The sequence below is a fragment of the Megascapheus bottae genome, chromosome 2 (genome assembly GCF_031878675.1).
Source record: "Megascapheus bottae isolate mThoBot1 chromosome 2, mThoBot2.hap1, whole genome shotgun sequence".
Taxonomy (NCBI): Eukaryota; Metazoa; Chordata; class Mammalia; order Rodentia; family Geomyidae; genus Megascapheus; species Megascapheus bottae.
Genome location: NC_143510.1, coordinates 85,578,322 through 85,593,249, shown reverse-complemented (window position 1 = coordinate 85,593,249; position 14,928 = coordinate 85,578,322). Strand labels below are relative to the sequence as shown.

Sequence of the window (14,928 nt, the reverse complement as noted above, 5' to 3'; positions counted from 1 at the left end):
TTTAAAATAATGCCTGTTATTTGCATTGGGGAGAAAGTCTACACATATCCTGTCATGGCTAGAAGATAAACTCACTGAAGAAAGTTTAAGTGTGAAAATGCATCTGAGTCTCTGAAGTAAAAATTCTTACCACCCCAGAGAAAAAAAAACCCTAAAAAGTAATCTAAAGGTTATATATGGACTGCCACAGCTATGGGTTACTAAATGAGAAGAGCTGTTACATCCTTAGTCCCTTAATGTCTTGGCAAAACATCCAAAATGAAAAACAGAGTTAGAATGATATTTATGATTTAGAATGATATTATGATAAAACTCAACCTCCCTAATATGCCAGATTCAAGCTAGATAGGAATTTCACAAAATAAAAAGTTTAGATGTGCTTTTGGTACTGAAAAAAATATATATTACATATAATATATAGTATATATAATACATTTTATATAGTAAAGAGATCACAATATTGAAAATTATCTTTAAAACAACTGGTTTCAAATTACAGAGAACTATAGGTGAGAGAATATATCCAAACAGTTCCTCAGGGAAAGATATCAAATAAGTCTTGGGTCAAATTTACAATTCATACAAAGCTTATTTTGTTTTATTAATGTTAGGGTTAGAGAATTTCGGGTATCTAAATTAAAAATGAAGTTTTCAGAATAAGCATCCATTCCTCAAGCTATTCCCAAATACAGATTCATAGTTGTGGACTGATGGTTCTATCATGGTACCTTTTCCTCTGTGAAATCTAATAAATGTATTTGCACATTCATTTTCTATAGTCCACGATTCAATCTTATCTGTAATTGAGAAAGTGCCACAGCAAACTCCATAGACAAACAGCCAACTTAGGAATTATTACCTATAGAAATCACTGAGAAAAGACATATGGATTACAGAAAGCTCTGATATATAGTATACAGTATATCCAAGTCTGATGGGGAGTGTGAAAAGAAAAAGTAGATGAAATGGCAAAATGGACTTCTGAGTTCCTATAAAATATATTTGTGGGGCCGGGAGTTTTGCCTAGTGGTTAAAGTGCTTGCCTAGCATGCATGAAGACCCGGGTTCGATTCCTCGGGGTACCACATACATAGAAAAAAGCTGGAAGTGGTGCTGAGGCTCAAGTGGTAGAGCTCTAGCCTTGAGAAAGACCAAGGACAGTGCTTAGGCCCTGAGCTCAAGCCCAGGACTGGCAAAAAAAAAAAAGCCAGAATGGTGCTGAGGCTCAAGTGGTAGAGCTCTAGCCTTGAGAAAGTCCAAGGACAGTGCTCAGGCCCTGAGCTCAAGCTCAGGACTGGCAAAAAAAATAAATAAATAAAAATAAAAAAAAATATATATATATATATATATGTTTCACTGATAGCCTGGCTCTAACCTCTATAACTTTCGTTTAACAGCTATTTTATAGGTGCTTATTATCTTCCACATGTAATGAAGGAAGCTCTAATACAAAGATACACAATCCAGACTTATTTTCACTCAAATGGCTTACCTTAGACAAAGTTTTCCAACAACTGATAAGGCTATGTTTTTACCTTATAAGTGAGAGAGATGCATTTTTTCACTAATTTTATGATATTTTTCAGTTTTTTTGCAATTATCTCTGTTGGTTTGGGGATTCATTTTTTTAACCAATAGGCAATCTTTTACTTCCTCAAGATGTGAGTTTTTAGATTATTCATCATTTCTCTTCCTCACCCACAGATTTGCATGATAAATTTGCTTATGTGCTAGCACATTTAAGTAGATGATCTAAAGCAAAGTTCTAAATAAGCAAAGATGCGTACATTCAAATATATTTGATTCACATGCACTTGTGACTATTTGCATTCACAAATATTAGACTATCTGACTTTACTCTCTTGTGGTACTAAGGTTTAAAGTAAGGTCTTGTATTTGCTAGGTGAATCCTCTGTCACTAGAACCATGTATGCCTTGTTTTGGACTAGTTATTTCAAGATAAACTCATGAACTTTTTTGCCAAGGCTGGCTTCACTCCTTAGTCCTTCTGCTTTCAGCCTCTCAAACAACTAGATTTACAGGTGTGTGAGCCACTATGAGCGTGACTTTATTTCTTGAAAAAAAAATCTAAGCACTCCAAGTTGCTAGTTTCTTCTACTATCTTCAAATTAAGGTTAGTAGCCTAAATAGTGTAACTAGGTGTGAAATAAGAGATGAAACAAGGTACTGCATCATAATTTCAAGTCTTCTGAAATATTCCTTAAGCATAAATAAGAGAAAGCTATGAAACAGTGAGGGGTGAGAAAGCTGCATATAACAGATAATCTGTGTGTTGTTTTTCTATAAACTCTATCATTTGCTATTGGTACAGGTTTATACCTGTTTATACCAGCTGCCATTCATGTAAGTCAATTTCTTATCCATAAAGTAGGAATGGTAGTACTTATACCACTAGTAATGAACAGTCAATCTTTGTAAAAGTACAAACTACTATGTAAATCTCAGGAAATTAGGATTAAAGATCATTCGTTTAACCCATATCCTAAAAAGGCCCAATCGAGTTTTTTGTTTTTTGTTTTTGCAGGGGGAGAGGGGGTGGTGTGTCAGTTGTAGCTGTCCCTAAACTCTTCAGCTCAAGGCTAGAGCTCTACCACTTGAGCCACAGAGCCACTTCCGGTTTTCTAGTGGTTAACTGGAGATAAGAGTCTCACAGACTCCTAGTAGAGGTTTACAATAGGGCAAAACCTAGATATATAAGGCCACATAGGATGAAGCTAAATGAAAGGACCTCCAGGATATGTTATTTCTCATCTCTTTTGTTGTCCCTTGGTTATCTCATATTGTTACAGTATCTTACCTTGTTATCTGTTATATATATATATATGTTTATTTGAAATAGAACAGGGAAAGGGCAAGAATTTGGCCTAGTGGTAGAGTGCTTGCCTAACATGCATGACGACCTGGGTTCGATTCCTCAGTACCACATACATAGAAAAAAGCCGGAAATGCTGCTGAGGCTCAAGTGGTAGAGCTCTAACTTTGAGACGGTCCAAGGACAGTGCTCAGGTCATGAGCTCAAGCCCAGGACTGGCCAAAAAAAAAAGAAAAGAAATAGGACAAGGAAGGTGGGAAAACAAGATGAGGGGAGGGGATGAGGAAAAGGAAATGGGAACAAAAACATGAGAAGGTATATCAATGTTTGTGAAGTAATGCACCTTCTGTCTGGCAAATATAATGTAACCCTTCTATTAATTACAATAAAAAAAGAATATTAAAAAAAGTCTCACAAACTTTAGTGCCTGGGCTGGCTTTGAACCTTGATCCTCAGATCTCAGCCTCCTGAGCAGCTAACCTCGTGAGCCTCAGGCACCTCTCTTAATCAAGTTTTAATAGTCAAATGTTTTTTGAAGTGTTCAGTGTCTGTATATTATGTCCATGTTGTCACAATGTTTTTCTTTTTACATAAGAAAAGTATTAGTGTGCTTGCAGAGAGACAGCACTGTACTTTACTGAAAGGGATTCTGCTGTTCCACACGGCTACTGACAAAAAAGCTTCCAAAAACACATTTATAAAAAAGAAAAAGAGAGGGGCCGGGAGTTTGGCCTAGTGGTTAAAGTGCTTGCCTAGCATGCATGAAGACCTGGGTTCGATTCCTCGGCACCACATACATAGAAAAAAGCCGGAAGTGGTGCTGAGGCTCAAGTGGTAGAGCTCTTGACTTGAGAAAGTCCAAGGACAGTGCTCAGGCCCTGAGCTCAAGCCCAGGACTGGCAAAAAAAAAAAAAAAAGAAACAAAAGAAAAAGAGAACTAGGACAACAAAATTAAAATTATGCAATAATTTTAATTCCTTTTATTTTAAGCTTAAGCTTAATGTAGAGAGGTAGCTACTATGCTGTATGTCTCTACACTGAGAATTTAAAACACTGTTAAGAGTGTGGATCCTTTCGAATTGTTTGTCAAAAAAGAGCCTTAGGCTAGGTAGGTTAGTGGCTCACATCTGTAATCCTAGCCACTAAGGAGACTGAGATTTGAGAATACCAGTTCAAAGCTAGCCCAGACAGAAAAGTCTTTGAGACTCATCTCCAATTAACAGCTAAAAAGCCAGAAGTAAGAGGTGTGATTCAAGTAAAAGTGCCAACCTTGAGTTCAAGCCCCAGACTGGCACAGTCCCTAAGGGTTCTAACCCTTAGGAGATTCAACTGGATTTGTTTGCCAACACTTCCATTAATGAAGATTACCTATCTTGGAGCCTAATGAGGCTTGTTTACAACAGACCTTGCAGGAAGCAGAAATCTACACACTACTTACTGAAATAAACACTAATAAGAAGTTACTTTCTCCAGAGATCTAAAAGTAGGGAAGAATAATCTACCTACTTACCCAACCAATCTCTGAATCAAAAATATTAGAAAAAAAATCTGTGTATAGAATATGTACCAACTTTTTAAAAATATTTTCTAAACAATATGATAAAGTTTTGTTAATTATAAATAATCTAGAAATGGCTTAAAATGAGAAGATATATGAAAGCTACATATTGTTTTGTTTTTCTTGGTAAAAGTTTAAGCACTTGGAGGCTGGGAGTTTGGCCTAGTGGTAGAGTGCTTGCCTAGCATGCACGAAGACCCGGGTTTGATTCCTCGGTACCCCACATACATAGCAAAAACCCGGAAGTGGTGTTGAGGCTCAAGTGGTAGAGTGCTAGCCTTGAGAAAGTCCAAGGACAGTGCTCAAGCCCAGGACTGGCAAAAAAAAAAAAAAAAGTTTAAGCACTCCTAATTGCAAATTTCTTTTACTATATTCCAGTTCAAGTCATATTTCCTAACTGGTGTCTCAAGGTACAAAAAAGGACCACACAAGGTACCAGATGGTAATTTGCTATGTAAATAGTATACTATTTTATATAAAGAGCAAGAACATCTTAGAGTTTTAGTGTCCTGGGGGAGGCCGTTCTGAAACCAGCACCACATAGAGACTGAGGGGATGAAAAGGCTTAGAAAATGTAAGACCTTTCTACTGTTTCACTGGGCATAATTATGCTTTTATTAATAACTGGAAAATTTCCCTTTCTCAACTAAATTTATATGGGGTGCAGAAATCTTTGTCTTAATGTAAAGTGTAAAGTAATTCCTAAGATACTATGATTTTTTTTTTTTTTTTTTTTTTTAGCTCCCGGTCCTTGGACCAGGGTGCTTTTTTTGCTCAAGGCTAGTGCTCTACCACTTGGGTCACTTCTGGCTTTCTGGTGTTTAACCAGAGGTAACAGTTTCAGGCACTTTCCTGCCTGGGCTGGCGTCAACATGATCCTCAAATCTCAGCCTCCTGAGTAACTAGGATTACTAGTGTGAATCACCAGTACTGGGTGATACCATGGATCTTGCAGTATGAGTTCTCCCAACTAAAGAAATAGCAGCTGCATCAGAAAGAATGACATCGACCCATTTGTAAAGAAATGGAAAGACTTGGAAAAAATCATATTAAGTGAAGTAAGCCAGACCCAAAGGAAAACAGGCTCAATGGTTTCCCTCATTTGTAATAATTAGCACACATCCAGATCTTTCCTAGCAAAACCTAGGTCAAATAGGATGAGACTGAATGAAAGGATCTTTAGGATATAGAAACAAAAGCTTTATCTTGTGTGATTGTTGTTCTTAATGTACTATGCTATTTCTCTTCTCTTTTTTTTTGCCCTTTGGTTAATCTCATATTGTTACTGTATCTGACTTTGTTACCTGGAATATTGTACATACGTTTATTTGGAATAGGAAAGGGAAGAGGGAAAACAAGCTGATTTGGAGGGGGTGGGAGGAGGGAAATGGGGACAAAAACATGAGAAGGGGTATCAATGTGTGAGAAGTAATGTACCTACTATCTGGCAAATGTAACTGTAACCCCTCTATACATTACCCCAACAATACAAAGCAAAAAAGAAATAGTATCTGCTTTCTCTGTTTAAATATCTCTCAAGAGTTTGTTAAATAATGTGTTCTTTTTAACGCTCTGCTTTCCTTCTCCCACCCTTTCTTCTATTAGCATGTAATAGTATTTTCCCTCTTTTTAGTATATCAGCATGTTCCCTTATATAAATGTGGTACAGTGTTCTTCAAATACTCTTTAGATACAAAAAATTTGTTTCAAATTTTTGCTATTTATGTATGATGTTTTAATAAATAAATTGTTTACATAGGTTCACTCTACAAACAGAATATATTCCTAAGTGACAGTTGTGCCAACAACAGCTTTAACTTTGGTGGACCCTGTCATTTTTCTCCTCTTTAGGGATTGTGCCATTCTGCATTCCCACTTAATGTATATAGTTTTCACAACCTTCTATAAAAACATATACACTGGGCTTATTCCCAAATTCTAAGTCCATAGATAAAGGACAGGCCCTGAGCAGCCCCTGTCTTGGAAAAAACATTTCTGGTTGACAATTCCTATTTTAAAAGAGACTCATCTTATTTACATTGTTTAAATCCTAAAGAGAGTCTCCTGAAATCTCTGAAGTTTATTCTCCACGATCATTTACTCAGTAAATATTTTTTGAATACAGATGTTGTGGATATAAAGATAAATAACAGTACGTAGATACAGAAATGCAATATAAAATTACCAGGTAAAAAGGAAATCAGGAATACAGGATAAAAAAAGAAAAAGTATAACAGATGCAAAAACAGGAAGAACAAGGACATATATATACATGTAACTGTAAACATTTTTATATTGTAGAACATAAAACACAGGGAAAGAAAGAAATAGGCTGCAAAAGCACACAGAGATCAGACCAGAGTACCTGTGTGTCACATTAAAAAGCATAAACTTTACTCTGTAGGTAAAGAAAGTCAAAGAAGGGTTTTAGGGTTAAGAATGAGATGGTCATATTGGTGTTTCAGATTTGTGGACAATCAACTAGATGGGCATGCAATTGGAAAATAAAAGACCAATTAGAAAACTGATGTGGTACTCTAGATGAAGGCTTGAATTGAAATTTAAGGAAAAATGGATTGAAGAAATTTTAGAAGGCAAGAATAAGACAGGTATACATATTGGATATAGGAAATGAAGTAGATGAAAGAAGGATTTCAAAGTACTATCAAGGTACTATCAGTAAAGTACTGGATATAGGATTTTTTTTCCAGCAGCAATGATAGATACATGCTGATTTTGATATATTGTCTTATCTGACCTTGGCACTTATGAGGCTGGAACAGATACATAGAGCCCAGCAAAACACTATCAGAAAACCAGTGAGTTTGTCTTTGACATCATGATTTAAATAACTAGCTAAAGCAACCATAGATACCCTCAATAGGGAAGCATACATCACATGCTTACATTTCAGATACATACTCTCTTATAATAACTTATTCTATGGGTGAAATCGCTTAACTCTTTTTACCTTCTATGCTTATGCCAGCAACAGAGACAACTACTAACAACATAAAAAACTGTAGTCAAAGAAGACTATGTGGTTGAGGGACAACAGCATAATCGCTGCTTTCCCCAAAATGTAAACTGTTGTATCACACTTTACATCAGAAAGGTATTGTGGACACCATGGAATCTTGCTACTCTTTAAAGGCAACTTTTTCCTCTGATGTGTGTGAATCTAATAGTGCTGTGGGAATGGAAGAGGAGATAGTTGTGTATAACCCATATTAAACCTGGCACCTCTCTTTTTTCTTGGGGTTTCTATAAAAAAAAAAAAAAACAACTGAAGGGAAACCAAAAACTACTCAACAATCATCAGATGAAAAAAGATCCATTGCTTAAAAAGTCAAGAATGAAATAACAGAGGGGTGAGGGGAGCAGAGAAAACCACAGACAGACAGACACAGTAACATTAAGGCTTACCTTTCTTTTATCTTCATCTGTTGGTTCAAATTTGAAAGTAGCCCTATGCTGAGGGGGAAAAAAAGGAAACACTGTCATTTTAAATACATAGATCTTAACTGTTCCCGCGCCCCACCCCCCGGGTCGTGGGACTTGAACTCTGGGCTTGAGTGCTGTCCCTGCACTCTTCAGCTCAAGTCTAGTGCTCTACCACTTGAGCCACAGCAACACTTCCCCATTTTCTGATGACTAATTGGTGATAAGAGTCTCACAGACTTTTGTGTCTGGACTGGCTTTGATCTGCAATCCTCAAATCTCAGCCTCCTGCATAGCTAGCATTAGCCAAGGATGAGCCAGTGGCATCTGGCCTGCTTTTCTTTTTCAATAAAATACATGACATAATTTTCATTGAAAAAACTTGTTATTTTCTCATATCCCAATATTCTTATTAAAGAGACAGGCATGTAAATAAATGATTAATACAGCAGAAATACAAAGGAGTACAGAGAATCAAGCCATTAATTGTCAAGAAGAACTTGGATTAATAGCATAGATATAGAACCTGGAACTTGGAGGTGGGTCTTGAGGGATAAATAGTATGTCAGGAGACCAATAGCATAAAAATAAAGGCTTTGATGTGAAAACTGTCATGAAACAAACTCTGTGAGACTATATTATATGGGACACAAGTCAATAGATGGGATTCAGAGGAAGATAAGAATGGAGACATAGATTAGACTGAGATTTTAAAAGGCTTTCCAATCTTAAATCAGTTTATGTTTTCTTTTTTTTATATTACATAAAAACTCAGCAGATAAGGACTTGATATTTAGGAAGTCATCCTGAATGAATGAAGTGACTTCACCATTTATGGGCTATGCTCTTTAATAAGTAACTGTGACTAGGCTTCTCATATGAAAACGGGGAGGTATGGCATACATTAAGTTCACAGGATGGATATGAGGATCCAAATAGCTATGGTATTTAAAACACCACCTAACTGCCTGGCATGTAGTAAATAATCAGGTTATAATGATGATGATGCCAATGATACTAAGGGAAAAAATATTGAAAGAGACGAGTGTTGTATCTTTCCTCAAATGATTGGGAACCTATTTTCTACTTTGTAATTGAACCAGAGAACAGAATATGTTGGCTTCCACATGAAGAATAGTGGTACCTGTCTTTACAAAAAGGGGTGAGGGGAGCTGGGAGTTTGGCCTAGTTGTGGAGTGCTTGCCTAATATGCACGAAGGCCTGGGTTCAATTCCCCAGTACCACATAGATGGAAAAAAGCTAGGAGTGGTGCTGAGGCTCAAGTGGTAGAGCTCTAGCCTTGAGAAAGTTCAAGGACAGTGCTCAGACCCTGAGCTCAAGCCCAGGACTGGCCAAAAAAAAAAAAAAAAAAAAAAAGGTTGGGGGTGATGATAGGTGTGGGATGGGAGCATAATTCTTAATTCTTTCAAGTTTCAGTTTCAGGCATCCACAGGTGTGCTGGTACACATCTGGAATTCCAGTTACTTGGGAGGTAGAGATGGAAGAATTTGCTCAGGCAATGTCAGTACCACACTCTCATCTGGAAAACAAACTGAAAGTACAGGGACTAGAGGGTTTAGACTCAAGTGGTAGATTACCTGCTTAGCAAGCATGGGGTCTCGAGGTCAATTCTCAGTATCACAAAACACCACAAAACAAAAAGCAAGTATTCCTTTCTCAAGGCTAGAGCTCTACCACTTGAGCCTCAGCACCACTTCTGGCTTTTTTCTATGTATGTGGTACCAAGGAATTGAACCTGGGTCTTTGTGCATGCTAGGCAAGCACTCTACCACTCCTGGCCCCCCAAAAAGCAAGTATTCTTATAAATCTCTCACCTTCCTTTAAAAGCAAAAACAAAACAAAATAGCAAAAACTCTAAAAACAAAACACCCCCACTCCATCAAACATCTCTATTTTTACTTTGTGTTTTTTTCTTACTGGCCATCCTGACAAATGGGTACTGGCAGCCCACCAGGAGTTAAGTACATTAAGTGCTAAAGATAGCATCATTACAGGTGGTTTTGTGTTGACAGCGTTGTAGAATAGCCATTTTTGAAATTAAATGAGATGAAGAAAAGGAAGCAGCTCTGAATTTAAGAAATGATTAGAGGGAAGACAAAAGATAAGACATAAGGGCCACTTAAGGAAATCTCGGGGAGGTTGCCTTCAATATGGACATGGAACAATTAAGATGGATGAAGTCATGTGGTAAGGACATAAATTTAAGAATATGTACCTGAAATAGCAGATTTGTAACAGGCAACCTGGAGAAGACTAGGAAGGAGGAATGAACAGCATTCAGGAAGGATATTTTGCTCATTGGCCCTGGCTAGCTCAAAGGAAAGCAGGACTAACATGAGGAAGTGAGGAGTAGATATCTAAATCCAAGCGTGCTCTTGTTGGTAGCAGTAAAAATGAACACAAACCTTAAAAGGGAAAATGATTTGGCAATACATACTAGTAGCCATAAAAATATTTATCCTCTTTGACTCAGATCTCCTACTCTTAAGAATTTATCCTAATCAAGGAGGAGACAAAAACCACGTATGTAAGCATATTCTCAGTGTTATTAAATAAGGCAACAGGAAGAAAGACAAGCTCAATATCCAGGAAGAGACTGATGAAATGTGTATAGAACACTAATCTGTTGAACATATCATGTCCATCTAATAAAATACTATACAGCAATGAAAAAAAACCTCTGGTGTTATATTATTTTTACAATAAATAAAATTTAAAAATAAAAGATAAAGAAATGAATGAACAACAAAGGAAGGAAGGAAGGAAGGAAGGAAGGAAGGAAGGAAGGAAGACTAAATTGTAAACCTGAGGGACATTCTTAGGAATTTACAGACCCAACATTTAGTGGAAAAAAGAAAAGTAGGGGGAAAAAGTCACATTAAAGCACCATGTACCAGGCCAAAGTCATAAAAGGAAGCTCAATAAAGGCTCAACACAAATTAAAGTGAATAATTGTACTAGAGATCAAAAGGAAAGCATTTTTATGCCATTCTACATAAAATAGTAATTCTATTTATTTTCTGGAATAAATGTGCCTAGTTCTTAATATCCATTTGAACCATATAATGTATTCAGTACTTCTGACCCTTATTTCTCCTCTTTCTAAAGCTCAAATTGGGAGAAAGAGAACTAACATTCTAGCTGTAAATGCCTTTTACAACTATTGGTCAACAGCTAACTACCTTATCTTCTGAATATCCTTAATTTCCAGAGGACTAAGAGCAACAAGACAAATACAAACTAAAGAATAAAACCCTGATTTGAGGGGCCGGGAGTTTGGCCTAGTGGTAGAGTGCCTGCCTAGTATGCACAAAGACCCAGGTTCGATTCCTCGGTACCACATACATAGAAAAAGGCTGGAAGTGGTGCTGTGGCTCAAGTGGCGGAGTACTTGCCTTGAGAAAAGCCCAAGAACAGTGCTCAGGCCCTAAGCGCAAGCCCAGGACTGGGGGAAAAAAAAAACCACAAAAAAAAACAACCACCCTGATTTCATTTACAGACCAAGCTGCTAGAGCAGCTCAGTGACACGAGACCCACAAAGACTCCTAACTGCAGGTTTTTAGTATCCTATGAGAAGGCTCTAAAAATCTCAAGCATTACATAACTTTGAGTTTGAGTCCAGTTCTAGGGTTTACTAAGTACAGCCTTGGTCAAGTTATCCAGCTCTACAACACTTCAGAATTTCCTTTAAGTTACAGCTCTTCTCACATGGTAGTTATTCATTAAATGGCCACTGTTGTTGCTACTATATTGCCTCTAGTGTGTTGTCTGGCCAAATACAAAGCCAATAGTGCACTGGGAGTTATTTCCTAGATTTGTAAAGATTATACTTAAACAGTACCGATACAAGGAAACAGACCTAATTAGGATGGTTGTGAGTTGGCTGCATTGAATTTATCAACAGTTTACTGAAAAATCAAGCAACAGATTATGTACCACAACCTGGAAAAAAGATGGTAACAAAGGAAAATATACACCTCTGCAAACACTCAGGGTGACTCAGAAGTCAGAACTCAACCTCAAAAGTGGAAAGCAAAATGTCCTCCTATTTGGTCCAGAAGAGTCAAATACCTCTTTTGAATGCAGAGGCTATCTTTCTAGAATTATCCCAAATATTAAGCATCTATCAATCAGGACCTTAGAATATATAAACAAAAACCTCACTACTATCCATTGTAGCATTTTTCCTCTTCTGTGAGAGTTACTACTGCAGATCAACATAGTTGACAGCATCTTAAGTAATTTAACTATAAACTTGTCATATTCCCTCAGTGGAATCTGGATGGAATTTACAATGGGATAGCCATATGCCCAGGTGGTTTCCTATACCTGTCAAATCATCCCTTGAGTCATCATCATAGTGATAACACTAGGCAGTTTCCATACCTATCAAAAGAGAAGTTTGGACCCAATTGTCTTTGAGATTCTTTCTACTCAAAATATTCTGTGATTCTGGCGTGATAGGCGTGACAGGTAGCTCAATGGCATAGTGTACTCTTAGCCGTTAGATCCCAGATTCAGTCAATGTCCAGCAACTCTCTTCTAAAATACTGGGACTCCAGGTATCATTATGTTGTGCACTTCTGACGGCTTGATCACAGTTTTTTGTTGGTATAATGAGTCCTGAATAAAGAATCTGAAGTGCAGCTCTGTTACTTCCTTGCACTTAAGTTACATATAATCGCTTTGTCTCTCTGAACCTGAATTTCCTATTTAAAATAAAATACTTTCATCTGTCTTTTTAACTCTTAATATGAGAGGATTATATGTGATGACATGAAAGTTCTTGGGAAAATACATAGTGCACAGCAGGTAGTTAATAAATGTTAACCTATGAATGTGGAGGAATAAATAACTACTCTTAAAAAAAATTCTCAGATGGACCGGGAGTTTAGCCTAGTGGTTAAAGTGCTTGCCTAGCATGCACGAAGACCCGGGTTCGATTCCTTGGTACCACATATATAGAAAAAGCTGGAAGTGGTGCTGAGGCTCAAGTGGTAGAGTTCTAGCCTTAAGAAAGTCCAAGGACAGTGCTCAGACCCTGAGTTCAAGCCCAGAGCGCTAGCCTCGAGGAAAGCCCTAGGACAGTGCCCAAGTCCGGAGTTCAAGCCCCAGGACTGGAAAAAAAATTCCCGAGTCCCAGTCAATGTGCAAATGAATAGACCAATTCTGTCCTTTCTGGCATAGAAATCTTCCCTTTCCCAAGATAACAAGGATCAATGAATGAAGCAAGAACACTTGGAAATAGGAGCCTTTGTAACACAGAAGAAATTATTTGTTTTCTGGAGTCAGGCAGAATTCTTGTTCTGAAAACCATACAGGATGTGCCATGCTAACAACAACCACCAGCAGGTGGGTTAAGGGGTTAGGAAGGGGGGGGCGGTGTTAAGGAGTAAGGAAGGGGGGGAATGGAGTAGAAACATCCTACTGTGTGATGTCAACTCAGTACTATCTGTGGTTTCTACCTTCCTTGGTGATAAGACACTGTTCTAAATGCCTGACATCAATAACTCACTTTATTCTGAAAAACAACCCTATAATTTATTATTCATTTGGCAGATGAGAATACTAGGCACATCGAAGTTAAGCAACTTGTTCTAGACTATTAGATTCTAAACAGGATCAGCATCTAGGCAGTCTGGATCCAGGGCTATATATTGGTGGGCGGGGGGAGGGGAGGGTGTCATGGGACTTGAACTAGGCCTCAGTGTTGTCCCTGAGCATTTCAGCTCAAGGCTAGTGCTCTATCACTTTGCACCACAGCACCACTTCTAGTTTTTGAGTGGTTAATTGGAGATAAGAGTCTCATGGACTTTTCTGCCCAGGCTGGCTTTGAACTATGATCTCAGCCTCCCAAATAGTTAGGATTTCAGGCATGAGCCAACAGTGCTCAGCTTTACCTTGACTATTATTCCAATAATTTACTAAGTGACAACCTCCTTGGTACACTGTGCTCGCCTTTTGGCTTCCGTACTTCATTTAACTTAATCCTAAAAATAAATTAAGAGAATAATAGTATTATCCTTGTTTTAGAGATAAGGTAACTGAGACTCAGAAGCCTAACTTATCCATAATCTTGAATCTAATTAATGGTAGAGTTGGGATTAGAATTAAGGTTTACCTGATGCCAAATATACCTTCTTTCTATAATACTTAAAAGGACTGTCTTTATTAGACATAATAAGGTAACATAATGAACCTCCTTTCTTTCTTCTTCCAAACAGAGAGTGAATTATCATTTCTTTACAGCATTCATTCCTCTTTTGTTTGTACTCCTCAATGAGAATAAAATAAAATAAGCATATGCTATCCAACTTTCAGGGTGTCAGATTCCATATACAATAAATCCAAGTAGTTTATTTCCATTCCTCTATTCTCACTGCCTCACAGCTGATATAGTATTTGCCTTCTACACATCTTCCTGCAAGTCTCTCTGTCTCCGAGGGGCAAAGCTTCAGTGCAATATGAAGCTCAGTCATTATCTAAATATATAATTATATATACTATAATCAAACCTATCATACTAATCTTATTATAATCAGAATTAGCATGGAGCTTTCTAGTCAAATTGCAAACTGACCCTCTTTCTATAAAGTCAAAATATTCTGGGCCAGGAGTTTGGCCTAGTGGTAAGAGTGCTTGCCTAGCAGGCACGAAGACCCAGGTTCTATTCCTTGGTACCACATATATAGAAAAAAGCCAGAAATGTTGCTGTGGCTGCAGTGGTAGAGCTCTGGCCTTGAGAGAGCCCAAGGACAGTGCTCAGGCCCCGAGTTCAAGGCCCAGGACTGGCAAAAAAAAAAAAGTCAAAACATTCTTAGGCTTGGCTTGGCCAAAAAGTGCAATTATCTGGACTCTTCTAAAACACTGCAGGATATCACCTTAAGCAATGCATACTAGGCACAACTTTAAAAATATTCCTAATATGAAAAAGAGGGATCTGGAGATGTCCATTACTTAGGTTCTGACAAAAGCTGGCAAGGAATCAAGGAGGGAGATCAAGGAGATGAAGAGAAAAATTGGAGAAAGTAAATGTATGTGTGTGTGCCTAATTTAGCCATGGAGGAAAACCAGA

General features: G+C 37.6%; 1 protein-coding gene across 4 annotated transcripts in view; it reads right to left on the bottom strand.

Moving 5' to 3' along the window:
- The window catches only part of Ric8b (RIC8 guanine nucleotide exchange factor B), a 104,961-nt gene that overhangs the window by 87,633 nt on the left and 2,400 nt on the right, over positions 1 to 14,928 (bottom strand). For all 4 annotated transcript variants that reach the window (XR_016534620.1, XR_016534621.1, XM_090328568.1 and 1 more), the window contains exon 2: positions 7,818 to 7,865. Coding sequence is in view for 2 of the 4 variants with exons in the window: in XM_090328568.1 (XP_090184694.1) it covers positions 7,818 to 7,865 (48 nt within the window). In the remaining 2 variants the exon portion in view is untranslated. The remainder of the gene's footprint in view (positions 1 to 7,817; positions 7,866 to 14,928) is intronic.